General features: G+C 31.0%; 1 protein-coding gene and 1 long non-coding RNA gene across 2 annotated transcripts in view; one reads left to right on the top strand and one right to left on the bottom strand.

The window, feature by feature from the left end:
* Positions 1 to 23,960, bottom strand: part of LOC126733838 (early growth response protein 1-B-like) — a 78,917-nt gene extending 54,957 nt beyond the window's left edge. Inside the window, exons 1-2 of the mRNA XM_050437251.1 lie at positions 23,495 to 23,960; positions 931 to 1,259 (exon numbers count right to left, since the gene is read on the bottom strand). Coding sequence (XP_050293208.1) covers positions 931 to 1,038 — 108 coding nt within the window. The 5' untranslated portion in view covers positions 1,039 to 1,259; positions 23,495 to 23,960. The remainder of the gene's footprint in view (positions 1 to 930; positions 1,260 to 23,494) is intronic.
* Positions 1 to 24,422, top strand: part of LOC126733840 (uncharacterized) — a 67,187-nt gene extending 42,765 nt beyond the window's left edge. The window contains exons 3-4 of the long non-coding RNA XR_007659883.1: positions 23,820 to 24,108; positions 24,197 to 24,422. This is a non-coding gene — a long non-coding RNA (uncharacterized LOC126733840). The remainder of the gene's footprint in view (positions 1 to 23,819; positions 24,109 to 24,196) is intronic.
* The last annotated feature ends 232 nt before the right edge of the window (positions 24,423 to 24,654 follow it).

Below are 24,654 nucleotides of genomic sequence, written 5' to 3' on the forward strand. Positions count from 1 at the left end.
AAAGGTAAAACATTTACATCACCAATCCTAAATTTCTTTGAAAATTTGAATCTTAGAGTTTGGAACGTTAAGTTCGAAGCCCTACTATTCTAAACCTATAAGCTATTCATGAAAATTGTCACCAATTCCTTAACGTTTAAACTGGATTCCTACTTCATCTAATAAATGCAAAATAGATCCGTTATAGGAGGTTAATTTATAAGATACACAAAAATGCACTTATGACAATAAACTGACGGAAAAATATAAACTTCATACCTATAAAACGATGCTTTGGATAGATATTTAAGACTCTTATTGAGATCGTATAGCTGAAATGTGGTTGCCTTGTGAAGAATTTCAGAATTTAAAATTAGTTTCTAGAAATCTAAAAAAAGAACAATGTTTGAAAAAAAGAGTTTTTAATTAAGATTTTCTTAAATTTATTAGACTAAAAAGTCGTGATGATCTTTACTTATTTCAAAATAAACCCAACAATCTATGGGAAGAACAATATTAGGAATAGTAGGAGCTGAAAAATAAATAGAAGGATCAGAAGTCAAGCAACAGCCAAAGGTTCTAGACGCTAAGAAAAATACAAGATAGACACTATTATCCGTCATTGACTATAAATGAAATGACGTGACTTTAAGAGGAAAAGAGGATTAAATATGGAGCAAATAGTGCAAACATTGGCGAGAAATAGGATATATTAAAGTTGGATTGTAAGTGATTTAACATGTTAGGAGCATTATTAATAATCAAAATAGGACACCAACCTCACAGAGAAACATAGCATTACAAGAATTTTATCGTATTAGCAAACTTATATAGTGCAAATAAACCATAAAAGCACTTTTACAAGCCTTTAAATGATTAATGTGAAAAACTCATATTTAATTTGTGTATTTTATAAGTATTATTGTTATAATATTTTAGAAATAATCTTACCTGTAAGATATCCACAAACTCATCTCCGTTATTACCAGGATTGATCCCGGTAGGTGGCACCCTTGTCGTTTCACTATGTTGAGAGTGACGCATCGCAAGTGTTAACATTTTGAGAGATGGTAGTTTGGCAAGGGGCTAAACGACCTCTTGCCATACGAGCGTAGTATAAATATTAATATTAAAAAATCTTGTAAAGTTGTAGAAGAAAATTGTAAAAAGTTATTAACGTCTCTGAAGACGACTATTTGCTTTGTAAAAGTTCTTAATAAGTTACGTCGTGGTAAGAGGTTATTTGTGCAGCCCAAGAAAGAGATATGATTTGTCATAACCTGAAATAAAAAAAGATAAATTTAATATTTATTAACAAATCGTTTTTATAAAAACTTTTAAAAGCTTTATAAAAATATAAAAGGTTGGAGAAATATAGCTTTGGTCATCGAAGGTAATGCCAAAATGAGATTTTTAAATAATTGGTAGTTATGCAAACATTTTTATCTTTTACACAATGACACAATTATAGTATATAGCCAGTTTACATAAAAAGTATTAATCAGTGACTAATAAAAGAAAATACTGACCCTGATATTTCAAAAATGGCATGGAGCAACTTTCCAATTTCAAAATATTATTGAACTGTCATGTATTGCTAATTTTTTATTACACAACTGAAATAATTATTCATTAGTTGGCAAGGTTAACATAAATTAACTACTAATTGTTCTTTTATGAAAATTTTTCTGGATTAAAACATTTTGAAAGTCATCCAAACCTACCTACTTTCAACAAAAATATGTTTAATTTAATTTATTTGTGACTCAGTTTTATCAAAAGTAATAATAAATACCTATTTTTGGAATAAACCGTTTCTTAAATATCCTGTTTTTCTTCCAAAATATAAACCAAACCGAACTTAAATATGGTTGTTCATCCACTTATACACTAAAACCAAAACTGTCAAAAAATATCGCAGGTGCTGCCAGTGGACTGACCACTATTAAACCAGTTTTGACAGACCATTTCCAAATATGGAAACTGGTCCAGTGCGCATTAAAAAAATCTTTTCATCCTCTTTATAGCAAAATATATTGCAGATCTAATTTTAAACATGACTCAATGGAAAACGATTTATTTTATTTTCCCGGTCGCAACTGTTTATTTGGTTTTTTTTAATACTCATCTCTGTTTTTACAAAACATCCAATTCACCTAACCTTATAAGTAAAAGGCCTTAGTAGTATTCCTTTTTGTTTTTATTAATTCTTGATTATTAGCTCTTTTACCTGTAATATTATTTTAAAGAAGTAAATCTAGAAGGAGATATATTTTGATGTTCCTTTAATCAAAATTCACTATTTCTTATAAGAAAATGATCGTTTTAATGCTTTCCTAATTTAATATAAGTATTTTTTTGAAGCCAAGTGTATTCCACCCATATAAATAATTTTCCAATAAAAATATTATGGATTTATTAATGTTAACCTAACAAGAAAACAATGAAAAATTAGTTCAATAACTTATTAAAAGATCATCTATTTATTGACTTTATCAATTGCTTTATTAGATATAGCAATAAACTTATCAGAACTTACAATAAGAGTGCCAAAGAGCAAAATATAAATAGTTTAAAAGAGTTTACCAGAACATTTAGAATCAATACGAATTTAATAAAAGAATCATAGATTACTAAACAATTTGCAACTGAATATAACTGTCTCTAATTTTAAAAAAATACCCAAATATATAATTTTTCCTTAAATGATTTGCTTAGTATTCAAGGATAGCTCGCAGAAAACTTATGGATTGAGTGTAAATTACTTTCTTGGTTAAGCAACAACATAAAAAAATTAATAGCTTTCCGAATGAAGAATTAATTTTTGATGGCTGCTAATATTTAGATCATGAAGGCTAACTTTAAAAGGCAGATATTAAACAAGGTTGAGAAAGTATAAACTAGAGTTACTAGTTAGATTGGAGCATAGACTTATAACCAAGGATAGACCAAACTACTCATTCATAAATCGCAATAAGTAGCGATCAGTCATGGAAATTTAGGAAAAGCGATAAACCATCGTTTGGCAACGTCGCACCGTCCGCGGCAGCGACTGCTGCTCTGATGTCGCCATGAAACACGCATGCCTCAATGTATCGATTTTTCATTTCGGTCATTTCGTTTCAACAGCCATAGGCGTAGTTAATTTTTTGTAATACTATTTTTTCTTTTCAATATATTATTTATTTTAATTGACTTTACATTTAATAAATCCTTAATTCTTATAAAATATCTTTATCAACTGATAAAATATTGTAAATATGATATACAACCGGATGTCATTTGGATTACTGAGACAATTTGAAAATTTGTCAACAAATTTATACCTATTACGTGTGGCAGATAAATGAAAAAGTGGTAAAATGAAAGTAGACACCTATTTTATATCATAATAACAATAATAATAAATTATTATTGCCATACGAAACGTACGGGCTGTTTTTGAAGCGGAAATTTTAAAAATTGCAAAGAAAGTAGGTCGGCAGCAGGTTGAAATTTAAAGGGCTTGTTTATTTTCGTGTTAAGATAGCATAAACAAATTGTGTCTCTACCGCTCAGTGTTTTAGAAATTGAAGCTTGAATTTACGCGAAAATTTTCATTTATTTTTTTTAAATCGGTATAAAATATTATTTAAAATTGTTAAAAACCGACAGCTTTGGCCGGTAACATTGTTATGAATTTATTAATCAATTAATTAATTACATATTTTTAAAAAAAATGTTGTTTTTAAGACTCGAGGTATTAAGGTTCTCCATGGGATCAATACTTTTGTAATAATTATTTTTTCCACTATGAGCATTTTATAAGAGATTCTTTTTTCTTATAAAATGTTATGGGGTATACAGTAAAAACGAAAACCAAAGATTTTCTAAAATAATATATAAATTTATTCGCATAAATAAATTCACAGTATTACTGTCATCACAGTATTAATCTGATACAATTAATTACTAAATCTGCTTAGCGGCAGATTCAAGCCCATTTAGAAGAAAATACCCAACAGGCACTTTTCAAGAATCATTGATGGCTACCACCATAAACACCAGTGCCTCCTTAGCTTCAGGAAGGCTATCTCCGTCAACTGCCTTGGACTGTAATGTGGAATGATCAGCTGAAACACTAGTACAGGCCTCTGATTCAGCTTCAGAGGCAGTAGCTGTCCTTGAAGATGTAGGTGATGATCTCTGTATCATTTCTGAAGGGCCAGGTATGCAGGATAAAAATTTGAGATGATAAGCTGAAAAAGTTTTACTTATAAATCTACAGCAATTGTAGGTACTAATATACAAAACGTGACATAAAAATTATATTGTACATATTATTGATAAAAATATGTACTATTAAGGTTTTTTCTTCCATTAAAGTAGGCTATACAGGGTGTCTTAAAGGCCATGTGCCACTATTGCTATCTCGGAAACTATAAAAGATATATGAGGGCGGTTAAATTAGAAAAAGGTTGCCAATTTTGATGCTCACTCCAAATTTTTTACATTATTGCAAAATTCATGTTAGTTTCTAAATAATAATCTAACGAAATCTAATGAAACACTGTAAAAGGATTTGGAATGAGCATCAAAATTGGGAACTTTTTTCTAATTTTCCATTAAATAAATAAGACAATGCAAGTCCGACAAGGTGGTTTCGTGGAACATGGTATTTAAGACACCCTGTATATATTTTGTTTTTTTTTAGGATCTAAAGATTAGAGGGGAAAGATAAAGACTAAGAAATTTAATTAGTCATTATTATAGTTCAAATTTCAAGAACTGTTAATAAGATTTTTTTTTAATAAAAATAGTAATGACTGATTTTCATTAAGAATTACTTAAGGAATTATTAAATAGACCCATATCGATTTTTATTATTGTAAAATGCAGGTTGTTTGAAGAAGAAAATTGTAAAAATCAAATCTATATACTATACATACATATGTATATTTCAAAATGTCATGAGACTTGAAATTCCAATATTTTCTTGGTAAGTTTAGGTAAGTTTTTTTAAATTTTTTAAAGAATATAGCAAATATTTTAAAATAAGCAGAAAATAATTAACAAAATTCTTACCTAGTCGAGGAACTATCATAAAGAGATCCCACTAACTTTGGAAGGGAACCTGGCTTAAGACATTTTTTGTCATCTCGACTCTGAAAAAAGTCAGATGACTTAAAATGTTCAGAGCAAATCAGTGCAGATTTTGGTAATTGGTTTATTCAGTTGATTGGTTCAGATGGAAATCTAAAAAATTAAAATCTAGTATTTATAAAGTACTTTAGGGGGTAAGTAATAAAATAACATTATTACTAGTCTAGAATTAAATAGATATTTTTAACGAAAGATTTAGGTACCTAATATTTGGTTCATGCAAACAAAATGAAAAAAAGTGACAAGTGTTTTTATTTTTATGAGTTCATGCAGGAAAATAAAATACCTACTTACTCTTACTAAACATTCAAAGCATGATAAATTTTCATTACTTGTTTGGGATTATTACAACAAAAAAACAAAACAAACAACTTATTTTCAAGAAAAAATATCAAAAAATAAATTTGAAAAAAGCAATCACTTAAAAAAAGTTTATTTTACTATGGGCAAATGCAAATCCGAGGCAAATCAAATTGATTTTAGTATAAAAAGTTGACCAATCCTTATTTTATATAATGAGATAATGTTATTTTGCCTAGCATGTACTGTGCATAAAAAAACAAAACATACCGTGAACTTTTTTATTTAATTTCTTAATTTATGTTATTATACCTACCTAAAAGTTATATTATTTTATTTCGTGAATGAACTCACAAAATACAATATATAATATTATAAAATACACTACTTTATTGTGATGAAATGAAAACGACATTATTTTATGGTATGGTTTACTATCATTTCGTGGCGTAGCGCCGCCACTGATACTCAAAATCATGCTTGACGTAAATATTCTTGCTTACCTATGAAAATATACATTTTCCGACGTAGTACTCGTTCTTTGGCACACGTGACACTTTTTAGTCAGGGTATTAAGTCTTAATAGTCCAAAACAACACAAAAAACGTTAAAAACAATCAAATAATCACAAAAAAACGACTATAAAGCTCGAGATCTCTGTTAGGCAACAGCGCAAACGAAAAATGAATGAAATAGTAAAAATGAATTTACGTCGTAAACAGATGAGTTGCCACTTTCGTCACCAGGTCAGTTTGTTTCGGAAATTCCGTTGTTTTGGGTGCGGTCGTATAAAACTGGTATTTTATTGTATTTCTAGGTATTTAGGTACCTGAGGAACAAATTTTGCATGACACGAATATTTTCATTTTGATATGGGGACTTGTTACAGTAAATAGTGTGATAATTTGTGGATTATTGGCAATTAAATAGAAAAATAATACATTTTCCGGCGAAACATCTTTTCAACTTGGCATCATGGCCTTAATATCTATATGCGTGTATGATTTCGTTTAATGTAAACATGCTGGGTCTATCCTTGGTTATAAGTCTATGGATTGGAGAAACTGGATTAGATAAACGAAAAATAAGAAGATATATAGCAAATATATAAACTATAAGACTAGTGAAAAATTAAATGATTAGATGAATAGATAAAACAGACTAACGTTAAAAATAAAAATAGTTTTAGGATTATACCATGGGCGAGCCAAAGGTGAAAAAAGCTAATTACACATAAATATTTATTTCATTTTAGAAAATGTGTTTTTTAAGCAAATTATGTGCAACAGATTTAAGTTATTTTCTGCATCAACTTTTATATTAATTTAAATTAATTTACCATTTTCTATACCATGCTTTTCTTTGAAGTCCCCCCCCCCCATTTATTTTTTGAACGGATCAAAAAAAATTTTTGAAACTTGGCATAAGTAAATTGGTCTATAGATACTATTTTTCACTGTAAACTAGGTAGTTGTAAATTCCAAGATGGCGGCTGGGCGACATCTTGAGAAAAAATTTTAAATAGAATGGGGGTCGTGTGGTACCTCATTTTAAAGGTCTCAATAAGTACTTTATAACCCTGAAATATTAGACCCATATCTTAACTCGTTTCAAAATTGCGGCCTAATAAAAAAGTATTTTTTTTTATTTTAACGTTTTACATTTTTATGATTTTTGAATAGGTAAAAATCAGTGTACGAAAATAAATGCGTCACTATTTTATTTTGACATAAAAAGGACAGTTCTAAATGTCAAAATAACACATAAGCGCCATCTTGAATAAATGCATTAAATAGAAATCTTGTGTTACCTCATTTAAAAGGTTTTATTGAGTACTTAGTTTTAATATTTATTACATGGACTCGGTGGACTCCGTTTGGACCTGTCTAAGAGTAACAGCCAAAAAAATACACTGTTGCGATTTTATTAACGTTTTTAATAATAATATACAAATAATTTATAATTTTTGAATTTAAAGATTAACTTTTTGGTTTCTAAAGACTTACTGAACCGCCCTCGTATGTCACATTTCACGGTAAAGGTTATTGAACATTATTTAGACATTCCAAAAACCAAATAGCTATTAAAAAAACTCGAAAAAAAATATTAAGATATTTTTCCTTAACCGGTAAATTACTCTTGTATCGGTCATTGTCAGATATTGTTTAGTGTGTTTGGCAGTTTGAATTTATTGTTTTTTCCAAAATGGTTAATTCTCGTCCATTGGAGGAAAAAGTAGAAGCAATTTTTATTTATGGAGCAACGCGTAATTTTCATGAGACTGAAAGGGTTTTCAACGAACGTTTTCCTGATCGTGTTATTTGCCGTAAATATTTAAGGGAACTTGTAAATAAATTTACAACTACTGGTACTGTCCAGGATAAAAAACGCCCAGGCCATATGTCTATTACAGAAGAAAAGTCCAAATAATTGGCGAAATAATAGAAAATCCCCAACATTCTACTCCAACTGTTGCTGATATCTGTGAAGTTTCAACTTCCACGGCATGGAGAGTTTTAAAAAAAAAATAAATTTCACCCATACAAGATCTAAATGGTCCATCAACTGACTGAAGATGATCCTGACCGAAGAGTGCAATTCTGTGAAATTATGGCAGAGAGAGTAGAAAGGCAACCTACGTACGTGCGCAACATTTGTTTTAGCGACGAATGTACTTTTTTTTTAAATGGTAATGTCCACAGACAAAATTGTCGATTGATTGTCGCCACACATTTTTCGTGAAACCCGATCTCAGTATCCGCAAAAAATCAATGTATGGGCAGGAATATTAGGGAATCATATCATAGGGCTGCTGTTTTTAGAAGAAAATTTAACAGGTGAATTGTACTTAAATATGCTGGAAAATGCTATCGATCCTCTCATAACAGAAATTGTTGAGGCTAATGTACATGAATTTGACATGGAAATTACATTTCAACAAGATGGTGCTCCTCCGCATTTTGCCAGGAATGTGAGAAATTATTTAAATGATAATTATTTTGGTCGTTGGATAGGTCGTCGGGGTCCTATTGAATGGCCAGCTCGGTCACCAGATTTAACGCCGCTAGACTTTTTTTTGTGGGGATACCTAAAGCAAAAGGTATACGAAACAGAACCTGCCTCAATTTTTGAGCTACGACAAAGAATCACTAACATTTGTCAAAATATTGAGGCAGATGTATTTGAAAATGTTCGACGTGAATTTTCAGATAGGTTATTTATGTGTCAAGAGGTACAAGGAAATCATTTCCAGCATCTTTTAAATTAAATATTGTTTTTCTTTTGATAAATTGTTTATTTGCTAATTGTAAATTAGTATTTCATTGTATTCTATTAGAAACGCTAATAAAATCGCAACAGTGTATTTTTTTGGCTGTTACTTTTAGACAGGTCATTGAGACCTTTAAAATGAGGTACCACACGACCCCCCTTTCTATTTAAAATTTTTTCTCAAGATGTCGCCCAGCCGCCATCTTGGAATTTACAACTACCTAGTTTACAGTGAAAAATAGTATCTATAGACCAATTTACTTATGCCAAGTTTCAAAAATTTTTTTTGACCCGTTCAAAAAATAAATGGGGGGGGGACTTCAAAGAAAAGCACTGTATATGACACACTAGAGAAAATAGTTATGAAATGAATCACAGAAGCTTTTTAAGCTGAGATTAACTAAAGGATTATTACAAAATATCTGCTTTTCTCAACTCACTAAGACTTAGTAATACTACTATTAAGAAACAAAATTTTATTATTTGATTAATTTTTAATCCAAACCAAATTTCATGCTTAAATAAATATTGGCTAGAGTAGGAATATTTAAGATAACTCCAAACAAGTATTTCTATTCTTGAATCTGCAAGAACCAAATTACTTATTTGGTTTTCTAAATTTCTGAAGAACCAATACTGTTTACAGCGAACTTCATTTGAATGTGCAAGTATAGTAATTTACATTTTTTAAATATTCCTTGATATCCGATTAATTCCTTGATATAATGATTCCGGTTTTAATATATTCCTTAATAACAGTAGGATAGGTTGGAACTCTAAGGGTATAAGTATTTAGAGGACCATAATGGGCATTTTCACTGAAATACCGCTCAGGTCAAAGACATTGCTTAACAGATAACAGATATTGGGCTCTATACTTTTTAAAATATCATTAAGGATATAGGCTGGTGCTTTACAGTAAACCAGTCTAGTTATAGTACTGTTGCAAAATTAGTAATAAAAGGTTTCCTACAACAGAGTAAGTTATTTTCTGCATTGACTTATACTACACTTACATAAAATTAATTTAGTATTGTCATTGTCATAAAACTCATAATATTATGACACACTAGAAAAAATAGTTATAAAGTGAATTTCTACTTATTATTAAAAGCTTTTTTATGATTAGCAACTGAGTTACGATTAGTACAAAAATCCTGTATTTCTTAGGCCACTTAGTCTTACTTTTACTAAGTCACAAGCATAATAATCAAAATTCTAATATTGATTATTTTTTAGTCCAAAACCAATTTCATCCTTAAATAAACATTGGCTAGAGTAGGAACAATAAGAATTATTCTAAAGAAGTGTTTTTATTATTAAATGTGCTAGAACAAAATTACTTATTTGGTTTTCTGCCAGTCTCAGATCCAAGACATTGCTCAACTGATAACAGATATTGGGCTCTATACTTTTTAGAATATCGTTAAGGGTATAGAGGGGAATTAAGGGCTTTTACAGTGGACCAGTTTAGTTATTTATTGTTATAAACTATGGTCGTCACGCCAAAGCGATAGAGTGTAGTAGATGTAGGGATACAAACATAGTGGAGCGGCGAGCCTCGAGTCTAGCCGCGATTTTAGCGGCGAGACAAATTTTAAGCAATTATATTCAAATAGAGGCGTATATAGTGAAGCGACGAGTGTCTCGTTGTAGCAGAGATAACCAAAGAGACATGCAACTAGATAGACATTTTTATCCTATTGTGGTTGCTCTCTTTAATCTGTATATATTGTATTTCGTTGTCTCTCTCTTCCCTTATAAAAGGTGAACTAAGGTGGCGCCACAATACTAATCTTTCGCAATGCAAAATGTGTTTAATTATCAGAGCAGTCAAGAGAAAACATTCTTCTATCTCCGTCTAAATGAATGCAAAAATACGGGATAGCTTGTGTCTAATTCTCTAGTATTTCTAAAATTATAATCAAGTACGACAACAGTGCAATCAAGCTCAACATGAACAGGGCATTTCAATATGGCTGAATAGTTGTTGTTGCTGATTAATTTTGTTTTGTTTTACATCATTATAGTTGAGATTTTGGACGAGTGCTTGAATTTTACGTATTTTATTACCCACCGGATTTAGGTGAACTTGGTTACAGTAGTTAGTAGTTGTAGTTTTTTGTAAAATACAGATTATGTGTGTGAAGCTAGCGTCCGATCGATATCCAGCAACCATCGTCGAGAACGCAGCATATGGCGGTTGCCAGTGACCAATTTATAGTCCGCGCTCCCTGTTATTTAATCAATATAATGCCCGTATCTCCTGAAATTCCCAAGGGAGTTTAATTATTTTTTGTCCAGATATTAACAATGAATATCTAAATCGACTGACGATGGTCTCAAACCTCTACAAACTTAAGACGGTAACATGTTACTGTTACCGTCTTAAATTATGAATTATGAAAATAATTAAGAAAATGCATGTACATATTATAGGCATACCATATACTGAAAATACAATTTAATGTTATCAAACTGCATTGTTTTAATTAAAGTCTGTCATCGTTCTGAGCAATTAAAAACATATCAACAACTTTTTATTTGTTTTAATTAAAATCAGCTGTTCTCTCTCAGAACATAATTATGATGACACTTCTGAGACATAACGGCTGATTTTAATTAAAATAAATCATTAAATGCTTAATAGCCGAGGTTTGAATTATGGCGGCAAACGCTATCTGCGCCATCTATGTTCGCCTTTCACGAAGAGAGACAAAGATGGCAAATAATCGGATATTTTATTAGCGCACAGTTGCGCGTCTCTTTGGTTGTCTCTGGTTGTAGCATGGAGTCAAAGAAAGCGACGAGCCTAGATTTAAAATTTTATATCTTTATTGCGCGATATGCAGCGATACTACACGTTACTACAGGTCAAGTGTACGTTTGTTGGCCGTGAAGAATAGCCCGAAAATGAGTATAAATGAAAATATTATAATTGTCTTTATGATCTAAAATCGCTTTGGGATCAATCACATCCAGATCATCATAATAGATATGTTTTAGACCGGTTATGGGCCGACGTAGCCAAGGAATGTAAAATATCAGGTAAGTCAAATATTAATATGTTTTATTACAATAAAAGCAAAGTATATTATTCAAAATTAAATATTTTTGTATACTGGATAGGAAAGGAGTTGACATACATTTGAAAAGTGTCTCGCGTAAACTGAGCTTCATTAGTAGCTCGTCCTCTTGGTCTGTTCACAACATTTTGAAGAACTCTGTCAGTTACCAATTTTAAATGTTTTTCAAAGCCTTCTTTATGGATGATGGTGTTATGCAAAATACATATTGCTATAATTATGTAGTCTAATATCAGCAGTTTCTTCATTTGTTTCAATTGCTTTTGACAATATGCGCCATTTTGAATACAGAATGCCAAATGCGCATTCAATTGTTTTGCGCGCTCTTGAAAGACGCATATTGAAATTCATATTTTCTGGGGTCAAGTTTCGCCTACTATATGGTTTTAACAAATGCGTCATAAGTGGATAGGCTTTATCAGCAATAAAGACGAAAGGCGCTTTAATATTTGTTTCAGGAAGAAAGCTATCTGTGGGAATTTTCAATTTTTGTTGTTTAAGTAACTTACACATATTAGAACTTTGAAAAGTGCCGCTATCACTTTATTTTCTAAAACCTCCGACATCAATAATTGTAAAAACATAATGAGCGTTGCATACTGCTTGAAGAACGATGGAATAGAACTGTTTATAATTGTAACACATTGTACCAGAGTGCAATCGGGACTTTTAATTTTGATATGCTTCCCATCCAAAGCACCAATACAATTGGGAAAATTCCACAGTCGCATATAATCATCACTTATTTGAAGAAAAGCTTGTATTGAAGGTGCTGGCATATATTGAGGTTGCAAAACTTCCCATAATAACTTGACTGTTTCTTTTACAATTTGGCCTGCCGTTGCAGCTCTTATTCAAAATGTAAATGACAGACTCTTGTAGGATTCTCCGGTTGCCATCTTCAATATCTAGTCTTTCTATTTTCTATTTCTATCTTTCAATATCTAGAAAAGAAAGAAAAATTTTAACATAATATTACCTTCATTATAAACTGATCTTAAAACTTATGTCATAAAACATGAATTTGATCGTGCAAGTACACAGGTACTCTCAAAAGTGTAAAAAATCATTATTATCAATGCACGATTGGCATTCTATTTTTCTTCATCAAATTTTATTTATTCTAGCAAAAGAAGCACAAGCAAAATGGAAAAGTCTCAGAGACTATTTTAGACGAGAACTTAAAAAAATACCCCCTCCTCGCTCAGGGGATTCCGGAGGTTCAGCACCGAAGTCTAATTGGACCCACTTCAAACAAATGCTGTTTTTGAAAGACCAGTTTACCCCTCGACCATCCCAGAGCATTCTTTCTATTACAACCGATGACAATGATTTTGAAGACTCTGCTAGCGTATCGTTAAATAGTCCTCCGTCGCCCGATAATGCCCCATCCGTCAGCGGAGATGACAATAGTTCACACGATTCAGGCACTCAATTTAACTCTTCGTCACATCCCACGCCTTCCACATCCACTGCTACTTCGGTTTATGAGGAACCCAGAACAGTTTTGCAAGCAAGACGTCGGACTAGAAAAAACCAAGTTGATGCTCTCCTGCAAATTGAGAAACAAACAATGGACTACATATAGAGGAAGCGAACGGAAGAACCTCAGTCGGAATCAGCACCCGATGAGGATAAGCTTTTTTTTGACAGTCTCATACCCCATGTCAAGAAAATTGAAGACTCTCGTAAACTGGCTTTTAGAAACGAAATTCAAAATATAGTGCAACGTTATGCCTATCCACAAAAACAAAATTTACAGCCACCACAATCACATCGTACGCAGTTGGAGGGGTTTAATTATAACTACGACCGAGACTACGACGCACTTGACCTTAATAACTACCCTTCCTAACTCTACTTCAACTGTATTACAACAGAAAAACTATAATTTCAATAATATACCATAGATTGAAACTTTAGCTTTGAAAGAATAATTTATTTTTTTAATTTTAATTATATAAACACAGTTGTAATAGGTGTATTATTTTCCTTAAAATAAATTATACCATTTATGTAAATCTGTAGACTATGTAGTTAATTACTTACCTTAAAGTAACTAAAAGTCTTTCTTCAGGCGAAATAGGTTGTCCTAGAAAATTTGTGCATTTCTTTTGAAGAAATGGTGATACCTGCTCCAGAATGTACGAAAATGTAGATAAGTCCATTCTCACATAGTTGAAAAATCTTTCAGGGTGGTTTTTTAGTTCTCTAAATAGAGTTTAGTAGGCACCACACTTCGTTCTTCTTTTATTAACTGTATGTACAGCATCTTGTCTTTGTAAAAGTACTAAAATTCGCAATGCGGCACCACCTAGAAGAATTTCGTCCTGACTCACTAGCCGACAACATCTTGGTAACTGGATATTAGGTTTTGTCTCTCACTAAAATGCAAAACGCGTCGCTCTACTATAGGATGTCTGTCTCTTCGAGTTTTTAATCTCGCCGCTAGAATCGCGGCTAGACTCGAGGCTCGCCGCTCCACTATGTTTGTACCCTAGAGTGTATAGATAGAGGTACTTTTTTAGCCTGTGATCCTTATATATTTAGTCGAGCGAAATAGGTTATTATTTCATTTCATAATTTTGCAGTTAATTAATAATTAGTAACGCAGCTTGTGAGTGATTTGGAAAGAATTATTTTAAAATAAAACATGGCTGATCCTTCCTTGCAGTACTACATTTTCACCCTCCAGAAAGCAACCTCATAAACATTTTACTGCTGCTAAATTCTTGGTAGGGATTAAAAAAAGTTGGGCTTTACTCTTAGGTAATCGTATCACAAGGGGTAAGAAAAATTAGTTACCAGGTACTTCTGTTTTTAAATCAAAATATATTTTTATCTGTAATTATTAATTTAATCAACTACCTGTCTATCTAACAGGGAAAATATGAAGGTATGTTAAATCTACAATAACTTTTTGTTGCCATTATTACTTTTTAATTAGTAAATCTGCTTATATAAAAAAAAATAGTCATACAGCTCCGCTAGTTTAATCCGAATGAAAACCGGTAGATCGAAAGACGGGTTAAACATGCACTTTTATTACTCTATCTGTTCGCTGTGACGACTATAGTAATAAAAGGTTTTCTAAAAAATTTAGAAAATCTAAAAATGGTTGCAAAAATTTCTTTAAATAAGGAAGGTATATTATAGGGAAACAAAAATTTTTGACTAAAATTTATAAATTCATAGTTTCTATAATAAAATATAATAATGTAAAAAATTTATGTAATGTAAGTAATGCATATGAAAAATAAATGTGTCTGTAAGCATAAAGCAATCTGACATTTAATAAAAACTCAAAACCCAGCAGCTTCTAAGTTCAATCTGTAGCTTAATGTTGATAAGTTGAACACTTTTGAAGTATTGCTGACAATTGTATCCAAGTTGTCTCCTTCTCATACCAACTTATTGGTTTATATGAATTATTCACAGATTTAACCATAATTTGTTCTGATATAATTGTTAGAATAGTAAACTCAATACTAAGCTTAATAACCCTCACAAAAATAATAAATTATTGTATTAGATAATATGTTTTTCCTCGCTGCTTTTTCCCAATGAATCAGTAGTTAGCTCGTTAAGCTGGTGAGTTAAGATTTTTTTCATTACCAGTTTTGAATTAAATTTCTCTATTTTAATCTTCAGTTTGTCTCGTAATTTCTGTGATATTACCTATATTCAGCATAATCTTTATAAAAAAATTGATTTTACCAAATCTTTTCAAATAGTTAACAATTTGGTTTTAGAACTGGTTTGTCCACTAGTGATGCGGTCACCTCACTTATCATTCGAAATAAAAATACTTTTTAATGCAACCTGGTTTCTTTGGGTAACTCATAATGTGTGTTCTCTTAATAGTGTTAGGAAACTATTTAAATATAATTTTTATTAAAACAAACCAAACTTAATATGATCTTACTTAACTAGTTAACAGTTATCATTAGTTTCGTATTGTAATAAAAATTCAGCTAATGAAAGGAATGATCATGGGTTTCCCAGGGATAAGTCTTGGGTTCTCTTTCTTTTTTTTATCAAATTTACGATATTCATTAAAGTAATTGATATAAATAGAATCGCAGCCTGTAGTGCTTGGCTGCTCCTCTGTATTGAAAGATAAATAATTTTCTCTTAAAATTTTCCATTATTTTGTCATTATCTCTTAGTATACAATTGTTATTTTGGTATTTTTTCCTAATATACTCACTGTATGTATTTCTTTTCTGTATATTTATAATTTTATAAGTTCTCAAAATCATCTAATTATAGTACATCCTGAAAAAAAATCTAATTGAATTTATATAATTAATGAAAAAAAAAACCGAAGTGAATATAGAAAAAATTCAAAAACAGTAAAAAATTTATTAAAGAGCAAAATATTATTGGTGTTTGCAACTGAGATGAATAAACTTTGCTATTTTACCTAGGTTTAAGCAGTTTAAGCAGTCTTGTAAAAAAATCCTTCCCATTTAGATATTATTTTCTAGATAGCACATACCATTAAGGTTTAAATGGTATATTTCGATTTAAAAAATCTTAAGTCATTACTGGGCAGGAAAAAAGGAATCATTATCTTTTGCAATTTAAGTGTTTCACACATTTTTCTTGCTAATAGTTATAATCTAGCTGGCTTTGGCACCGCAGTTGGGTCTACACTTTTTAGTTGTGTGGCCCTGGGTTCGAGTCCCAGACTATCTGATTTAGTTTTAGAACAAATTGTGATATAATAATACGACTGGCCCCATGCCAAAAAAAATATAATCTGAATTTTACAAAAACAATGTTGCCGATTAATAACAGCGAGTTTAAATCCCCCTCGTTATCCCAAATAAATAAACGTGGTCAAGATCAAAAAGTTTAGGCCGAATTTGTTTTAAATTATATGTTTGGCTGTGATAATTTTTAGCTAGTTTTTATATACAATTGTAATTATTTTAACGAATATTTGCACGAAACAATACGAATAGCTTTTAACAATACGAAAAAAATTTGGGAAAAGGATGAAATTTTTTCTTTATAATAAATCGATATTTGTATATTAAAAACATTCGAAAGTAAGCTCATCAAAGTTTAGGCCCCCAAATTTAAAGCTTTAAAAGACTTTAGAAGATGATCCAGAATTTTATTCATTCGCATAACTTAGGACTCAAGGATTAATGGGAATTTGATTACTTGATTATTATTATGACGTTGTTATTTAGGCGGTTATACATAGGTATATTACATGTAAATATATAGAGTGCCTTCGATTAAGTCGGTACTCTTATTATCTTTGTTAATATTTGAGATGCAGAGTTGGGTAAAATAAGCAACCTAGTAGGATTTTTTTCTACTGATTAAAATGGTGAAAACAGAAAAAAAATTGAACATCACGTTCTCGAGAAAATATACTTTTATTGAGGGGAATCCGCTATATAATTTTACATAAATTAAAAGAAAATAGATTTCTTAATAAAAAAGTTTAACTTACACTAATAACCTAAACCTAAAAATAACAATGTTATAGCAATATTAATAATTTTGCCAAATATAGGCAAGTTGGCTTTGAACTTTTTGATAGCAAAATAGATAAATCAAGAAGAGTACCAGAGCTTCTAGACTTGAACTTGCCAAGCCGAAAATGCTTTTTAATTCTTTACAGAAAATTTAGAAGTAACGAAATGTGTTTAAAAGAACTGAAAAAACGAACCAATTTATAGTAAGTGCGACTATTAGATTGGCATATTTTGAAGCTCAAATGAAAAATTCAACTAGAGATTTAGCAAGAGCGTACGTGTGAGCTTAGTAATAATATGGTTATCTTAAAGAAACACAAATTTGTGCCAAGTATTCAGTATAAATATTTTCGACAGCAGATAACGAAAAAAGACTTACTTTTTGCAACTGGTAACGTAATGCACATGAAGCAAATGATAATATTTTAAACTGTATAATTTAGAGCGACGAAGCTAACTTTTCAAATGAAGATATGTTTTACCGTATACTAGTGGTCTCAAAAAAATCTTCTCCTTACTGAGCCCAGAAATCCTCAAAATCAATTTAGTATAAGCCTTTGGTGTGGTTTAACAGGAAGCAAAATAATAGGACCTGTCATAATAGACCTTTAGTGGCATCTCATCGGAAGAAGATATGTTAACCTCATAATATCTGGAGCGCTGGAAGATTATTTAGATAACGATACAATAGATGTTTAGAGATAGACGGTAACAAATCTATTTCCAACAATATGGAGCACTTCCTTATTAACTAAAAATTAAATGTAAGAATATTACCTAAAAGACTGGCTAAAGATAAATCGATTACGATATGTGGCGTTGGCCATCTAGGTCACCAGACCTAACCCCTCTCGACTTTGATTTTTCGGGTTAGTTAAGAAATTAAGTATATAAAAAATACAAAACCGTTTATTAAAGATTACAAAGATTACAAATAGGGGAAGTCTTTATCTCCAAGAAAAATGCATGTAGGAGACTTAGGTAAATGTATTATGCATTTCGGCTGTGTAAACAGCCATCATCAGATACTAAAATAAAATAAAATACAGGTAATTCAAGACAATTTTAAAAAAGAGCTTATTCGCTATAACAATATAGATTTAGAACGTTTATTAACTTTAAACATATGTATATTAGGCAAATAATTAGATTATTAGATTGAAAATCAATTTTAAAAGCTATAAGGCACAAGCTTAAATTTACTTAAGAATGTATTAGGTTTACTTGATCTTATTTTAACGTTTCAGAGCCAACTTGCTATTATTTGGTATAACTATTAAAATCGCTTTTATTTTATGACTTTTAGGCTTAAACTATTTGTGTAAATAAACTTTTTTATTAAGAAAATTATTATCTTTTAATTGATGTAAAAATATATAGGCTATTCCGTTTTATTATTAAAGTACATTTTTCACCAATAGTGCCGACTTAATCAGAGGCTCTCTGTGTATAGAAACTGCTTTTCTATATATAATTTAAATGTTATAGGTGTTAAAAGTAGATATATTTTAAATTCCTTATACTTATATAAATATTTACCCTAGTGGCATCGGTTTTGTATATAAGATTTGGTAAGGTTATACTATAAAAAAATGTATAACCTATTGTAATATGTACGCATATTTTATTTTTTTAATAGTTTTGTTCTACAAATAGATCCATATATTTATGAATGTATTTTAATTTCTCCATAATTTATAAAATAAATGGTTTTTTATATTTTAAGCGTCGGGATGTGCATATAAAGTGAGCCAAGCAAAACTTTTTAATGTCAGAAAAGCCAAGCTAATACGTGAATTACAACAATTTTATTCAAACCGCACTCTAGTTAACTGAACTACACTTTGATCATCACAAGAACTATTATATTAACCGTCACAACTCCTTCCTGCAATACGATGTATTATCTATCGAGCGACAGGTTGAAAGTTCTTTGATTTACGCACTATTTTAATAGCTACAGTATATTGTTTTTAAAAAAAAATTATTGGACAAATTAGCGTAATACCTATTCTTGCAACTGTAGATTATAAGAGTTTGGTGACCCACGTAGCAGGCAGAGAGGAGAGCCAATGGGCCAACACTGCTAAATAAGGGGATTATCTGGACAGAATAAAATAGAGCTGGTGCAGAACTCTGTAGTGGGGTTCAATATACTAGCAGAGCATACTCGCTGGGAAAGCATGCTATAATTTTACTGTGGTTAAATGCGATCACAAAATCCTAAACTTCGAACATCTCAAAATAGTCGTATCAATCTGCTTAGCCAGCGGGGCTACCATTAAGGCTTTTAGAGCCAAAAATGTGAGCTCCAGACTCGTACTGGAGTGCATAAAAGTCCTGAAACAACTGATAAACGTGGGCCGCAAGGTTCAACATATCTGGATGCCTGAGCACACAGGCCGTATTGGAAATAAAGAAGCAGACTCCCTTGCTAGACTAGAATCTGCGAAACAGCCGGTGGAACCTGAACGAATAATCGGTATAGCTAAATGCGTACCAACTGCATCAAGAACGAGTGCTGGATAAGTGGACTTTCCGAAAATGGATTGAAGCACCTTGCATGAGATAGGATAAAGCACACATAGATGGGCCTCTCTGCCTGCCTCACTAGATATCTACTTCGCTTAAAAAATCGCGAAATTAGACTAGTGACAGGTCTCTTAACCGAACACTGGTATTTAAGGTGCTATCTTCACACTATTGGCACACCTGGAATGTCGGTATAATTGGGAGAAGAATAAAACTGCAGACCACGTTATTGGAAAGTGGCCAGCACTCACGCACGCTTGGTTCAAATTCTTGGGTATACCATCTACACTGTACCAAGCGACGTCAAAGTAAAAACAAGTCCTTTAAACCAGAAAGCTTTATTAGTCTTTTCTAAGACTATTTATTATTCCAAAAACTATGTGCATAACAGCCTTCAGCTGCCCACTAAACTATAAATCACAATTACCTGTTCTTGCACAAGTTTTTAAGATATCCCGGTATGTTTCATTACAGAAAACGTCTTTAATATTACTACGCCCCTGGTGTAGTGGTCAAACATACCTAGTCGAACACGCGTAATTTAGATAACATAAGTTATTCTATTTATAGGGTTAAATAAAAATATTTTTCACTAATATGCAACGTGTAACAAGAGTGATACAGAACAAAAATGCAATGCTATTTATTGAGGTACAACAAATCATAAATGTGGATAATTGGGAAAGGCAGATTTAAGAAATATATATGTTATTTATGGTATTATGTTAAGAATAAAGATGTATAGCGAAAGACATCCGCAGTTGTCAGGATTACTTACTGAAATTGCTAAACAGACGTCAAGTTAAGAAATCGCCATTTCCTTAAGAAATCGTATACCATGTCCTATACCTAACCTTAATGTTTATTAATTATTATTTGCGATTCAATTTGTTATAAATAATCATGAATTTTTGGAACAGTTTATAAAAAAAATAAAACAAAAAAATTAAAATAAATGTTCAAATTGTTGACCATTAACTTCCTGACAGTAACCAAGTCGATATTCCATTTCTTGTTATACTTTACTTAATGTTTGAGGCCGGATTTGTTGTATTTCGGCTCTAATTCTATTTTTTAATTCTTTCAGGTTTATCAAAATAAACTTTAAATTTTAGATAACCCCATAGATAAAAATTCAATGGAGTTAAATCTGGCGACCTTGCTGGCCATTCAATAAAACCCCTCTTCCAATCTATCTATGGGGGAGAATGTTGGTACGGTAATCTCGTACTGTTTGCAAATAGTGTGAGGGGGAGCCATCCTGTTGGAAACATATCGAATCTGCCGGTATAAATGGGTTTTCACCATTTGGATAAAGTGCATTTGAACTAGGCACTATCTGATTTTGAAGCAACTCTAAATATTTTTCAGAGGTAAGTGCGCCCTCAATAAAATCTATTTCCAACAGGATGGAGCACCTCCCCTTAACTAAATGATATAAGAATATTACTAAGCAAACTGTCTAATAACAAATGGATTGCGACCCGTAGACCGATTCGTTGGCCACCTACGTCACTAGATCTAACCTCTGTCGACTTTTATTTTTAGGATTACAGAGAGAATGAAGTGTATAAACAAAATACAGAACCGTTGATAAACTTTAAACACATATTAGGCAAATGATTGGATCAATAGATTTAAGATCGATGTTAAAATCTACAAGACGCGTGCTTAAGTATGCTCAGAAATGTATTGAAGAAGATAGCGATGTTTTTGTTCATCTATTGTAAATTAAGTAGGCTTGCTTGATTTTGTTTTCATATTTCAAAGCCATCTTGCCTAAATTTGGTAAAATAACTTTGTTATTTTTAGGTTTAAGCTATTAATGTAAATAAACTTTTTTAATAGGAAAACTATTATCTTTTGATTTATACAAAAATATACAGGAGATTTTATTAAACAAAAGTACATTTTTCGCATTTTCTTTAGAACGTCATGTTTAATTTTTGTTTGATAATTTACTTGCCCTATATCTTTAATATTAATAAAGATAATATTAGTGCTTCCTAAGCACTAATGTCGTCTTTCAAAGCTACTCTGTATAATGATACATTAACAAAAATAAATGATTTAGTTAAAAGTAATTTTATAAAGAAAAAAATTAATACAAATTTACACACTTTTGTAATCCAGTTTGGTTGCCTGATCTTTCAGTATTTTATTATATCGATATGGAAATCTTATTTATCTCCAGGGATCCATCGATTGTAGATGAGCTAATTTGACACTAAAATTTGATTTATACTCTTTGGATATACTGGTACTTTGATTACACGGTAAGAAAGCTAGTTGACAACTAAACAAATCTAGATATGCCTGCAAATTTAGACCAAACAAAACATCTCATAAAGTAAAAATATTAGATGTTATTTTTAGTATATACTTCTTATAGGCCAAGTAACTTTAGATCCTTTCCTCACTAAACAAAATATCATCGGTTTACTGCCAAAACAACATAAGTACATTTTTACGTTTATTGCATTTTCGTAACCAAAATTCGTATATAAATTTACTGCATAAATCAGATAAGTGTTGAACAATGGAAAGGTAGTAACTGATGTAGGCTTGTTCTGGCAATTATCCATTTTGCTCGAAACTGTGCAGCTAAAACAGGGTAAGTACATATTTTAGGAAAAATAACAATTTCATTTGCAAAAAGGGAATAATTTTTTCTGCAAAAACAGGTTAGCCCTTTATTACTCTATCTGGTTCAAAAAAGTCCCAACTTAATGATTATAGAGCAAAAGTTTGTGGAAAGTGGATACAGCTACATACGAGTAGACAGCCTGCACAGTGCTATTAAACGGACTTAGAAGTTTGTTCCTGTGTTTACAATGCATGATTGATTAACAATATTTCGTATGGCCAGAACAAGAGCATTAAAAAAGAAGGTTAAAAAATTTGTACAGAAATGCAAGTTTCAAAAGTTTCTCAAGTTCTATATATATATATATATATATAGAACTATATAGATAGTCTTTCTAAACTTATGAAAAATGAGACAAGAGAATAGGTCAATAACGAAAAGGTCAACTGGTTGAATGAAACGTTTTTCACAAAAAATGCGTACGCGAAGATGCGAACTATAAGTTCCAAAAAAAAACGAAATTTATTAAAATTATGCAAACTTTACTTTTTATTTTTTTGTACTACTACAATATATGTTATATTATCATTTATTAAATGTTTCCGTTCATGTAGTTGTTTTACTGTAGGTTGAAACTTTAAACCCTTATTTACACAAAACTAACAAAATATTACTTATCAGGTTTTGGCAGTAAGTAACATATTATAAGTAAGTGATATTATAATATATTATATATATTAAAGTGATCAGATTTATGAGTGTATTTATTGTTCATAATTTTATTTTTTACATAATTTAAAGAAAATATTTAAAACCTATAATTATGCTTTATATAGAATACAAACAATAAGAACATTTTATTGGATGACATTCAATAATAATATACTATTAAATAAAATCTCTTTATATTTTATACATAATTATAAATAAAGTGTCCTGAGCAAATATTTTAATATAGCGTCAAGCCAAGAAAAACCTAAAGGTCAATAATCCTTTTAAAGCTTAAAATAATCTAATTTAATAAATACAGTTCTAGTGACAGGCATGCAGTAATAATTTACACAAATGAAAACATAACCTATAAAATACTAATTACTTACAGATTTGTACTGTGAGTTAATTCCTTTAGCAATTCCTAAATTACACCAATCCCATTTACAAGGCACTATAGTTAACTGAACCGATACTCCTACACTCTCATCATCACAAAAACTATCATATTAACCGTCACAATTCCTTCCAGTAATATCATGTATTATCAACCAACAGGTCGGAAGTCCTTCAAATTGCGCAGTATTTTTAACGCTACACTACATTGTCTTTTAAATATTTATTAGTGAAATTAGCCTAATACCTGATCTTGCACAAGTTTTTTAAGATATACCGATAAGTTTTAGTTAAATCATGTCCTGCTTAATTTTGTAGGGAAACTTCTTCATTTGGCGCCGACTGTGTTGGCAATACGTACACTGATCGCACATGCGTAAACTGAAAGTTATTAAAAATCCGGGATTTTCGAAAAAAGATAAGCTCACGCATTTGGAGACCGGCTAGAAGAAACCAAACTCTCCGGGACGGTTTACGAAACAACATTGCGAGCCATGAATGAATCTTGGCCATGCCATGTGGAACCGAGGGGGCCCACGTATTTTTGGCGCCCCCGCGAAAAATACGTCACCGTGTATACTCGTGTCGGCCGACGCCGCGACGGAAGGTATGGAGCGTCGTTTTTTCTACGTCGCTATGACGATGCAGGTAGCAAGAAGCTTTAATTTTATTGGAATTCTCTTAATTTTTTTCAGGACTATATTTAGAAGGGGTATGAAGGTGGATTTAATTATATTAGGAGGAACGGTATTTAATAAAAGTTTGTTTTTGGCCGGTGCGTGTGCGTGTACAATTTGAGCAGCTAATTAGTGTAGGTATTTTGTTTATCATATTTATGCACAATAAAAGCAAGCACTCAAGTGAGTTTAAATGACATTTAAATGTATATATAAAATTTTCAAGGAATAAATTAACAATTTATTTTGCTTTACATTCATTTAAAAATTAATGCTAAGTTAGCTAGAATAAAGCAAGGAAAGAAAAAATTATTTTATTTATATATTTTTATTTTTTTAATAAACACAGTCATGTCAGGGTACCCAAACAGGCCACATAGTCACAGCCAAATTTGTAGCGGGGTTCGTTACGTACTTAACGTAAGTCCACCCTATAACTTTTGACATTGCAGGGTATCCGTCAACCCCTTCATTAG

Source organism: Anthonomus grandis, chromosome 3 (assembly GCF_022605725.1).
Source record: "Anthonomus grandis grandis chromosome 3, icAntGran1.3, whole genome shotgun sequence".
NCBI lineage: Eukaryota > Metazoa > Arthropoda > Insecta > Coleoptera > Curculionidae > Anthonomus > Anthonomus grandis.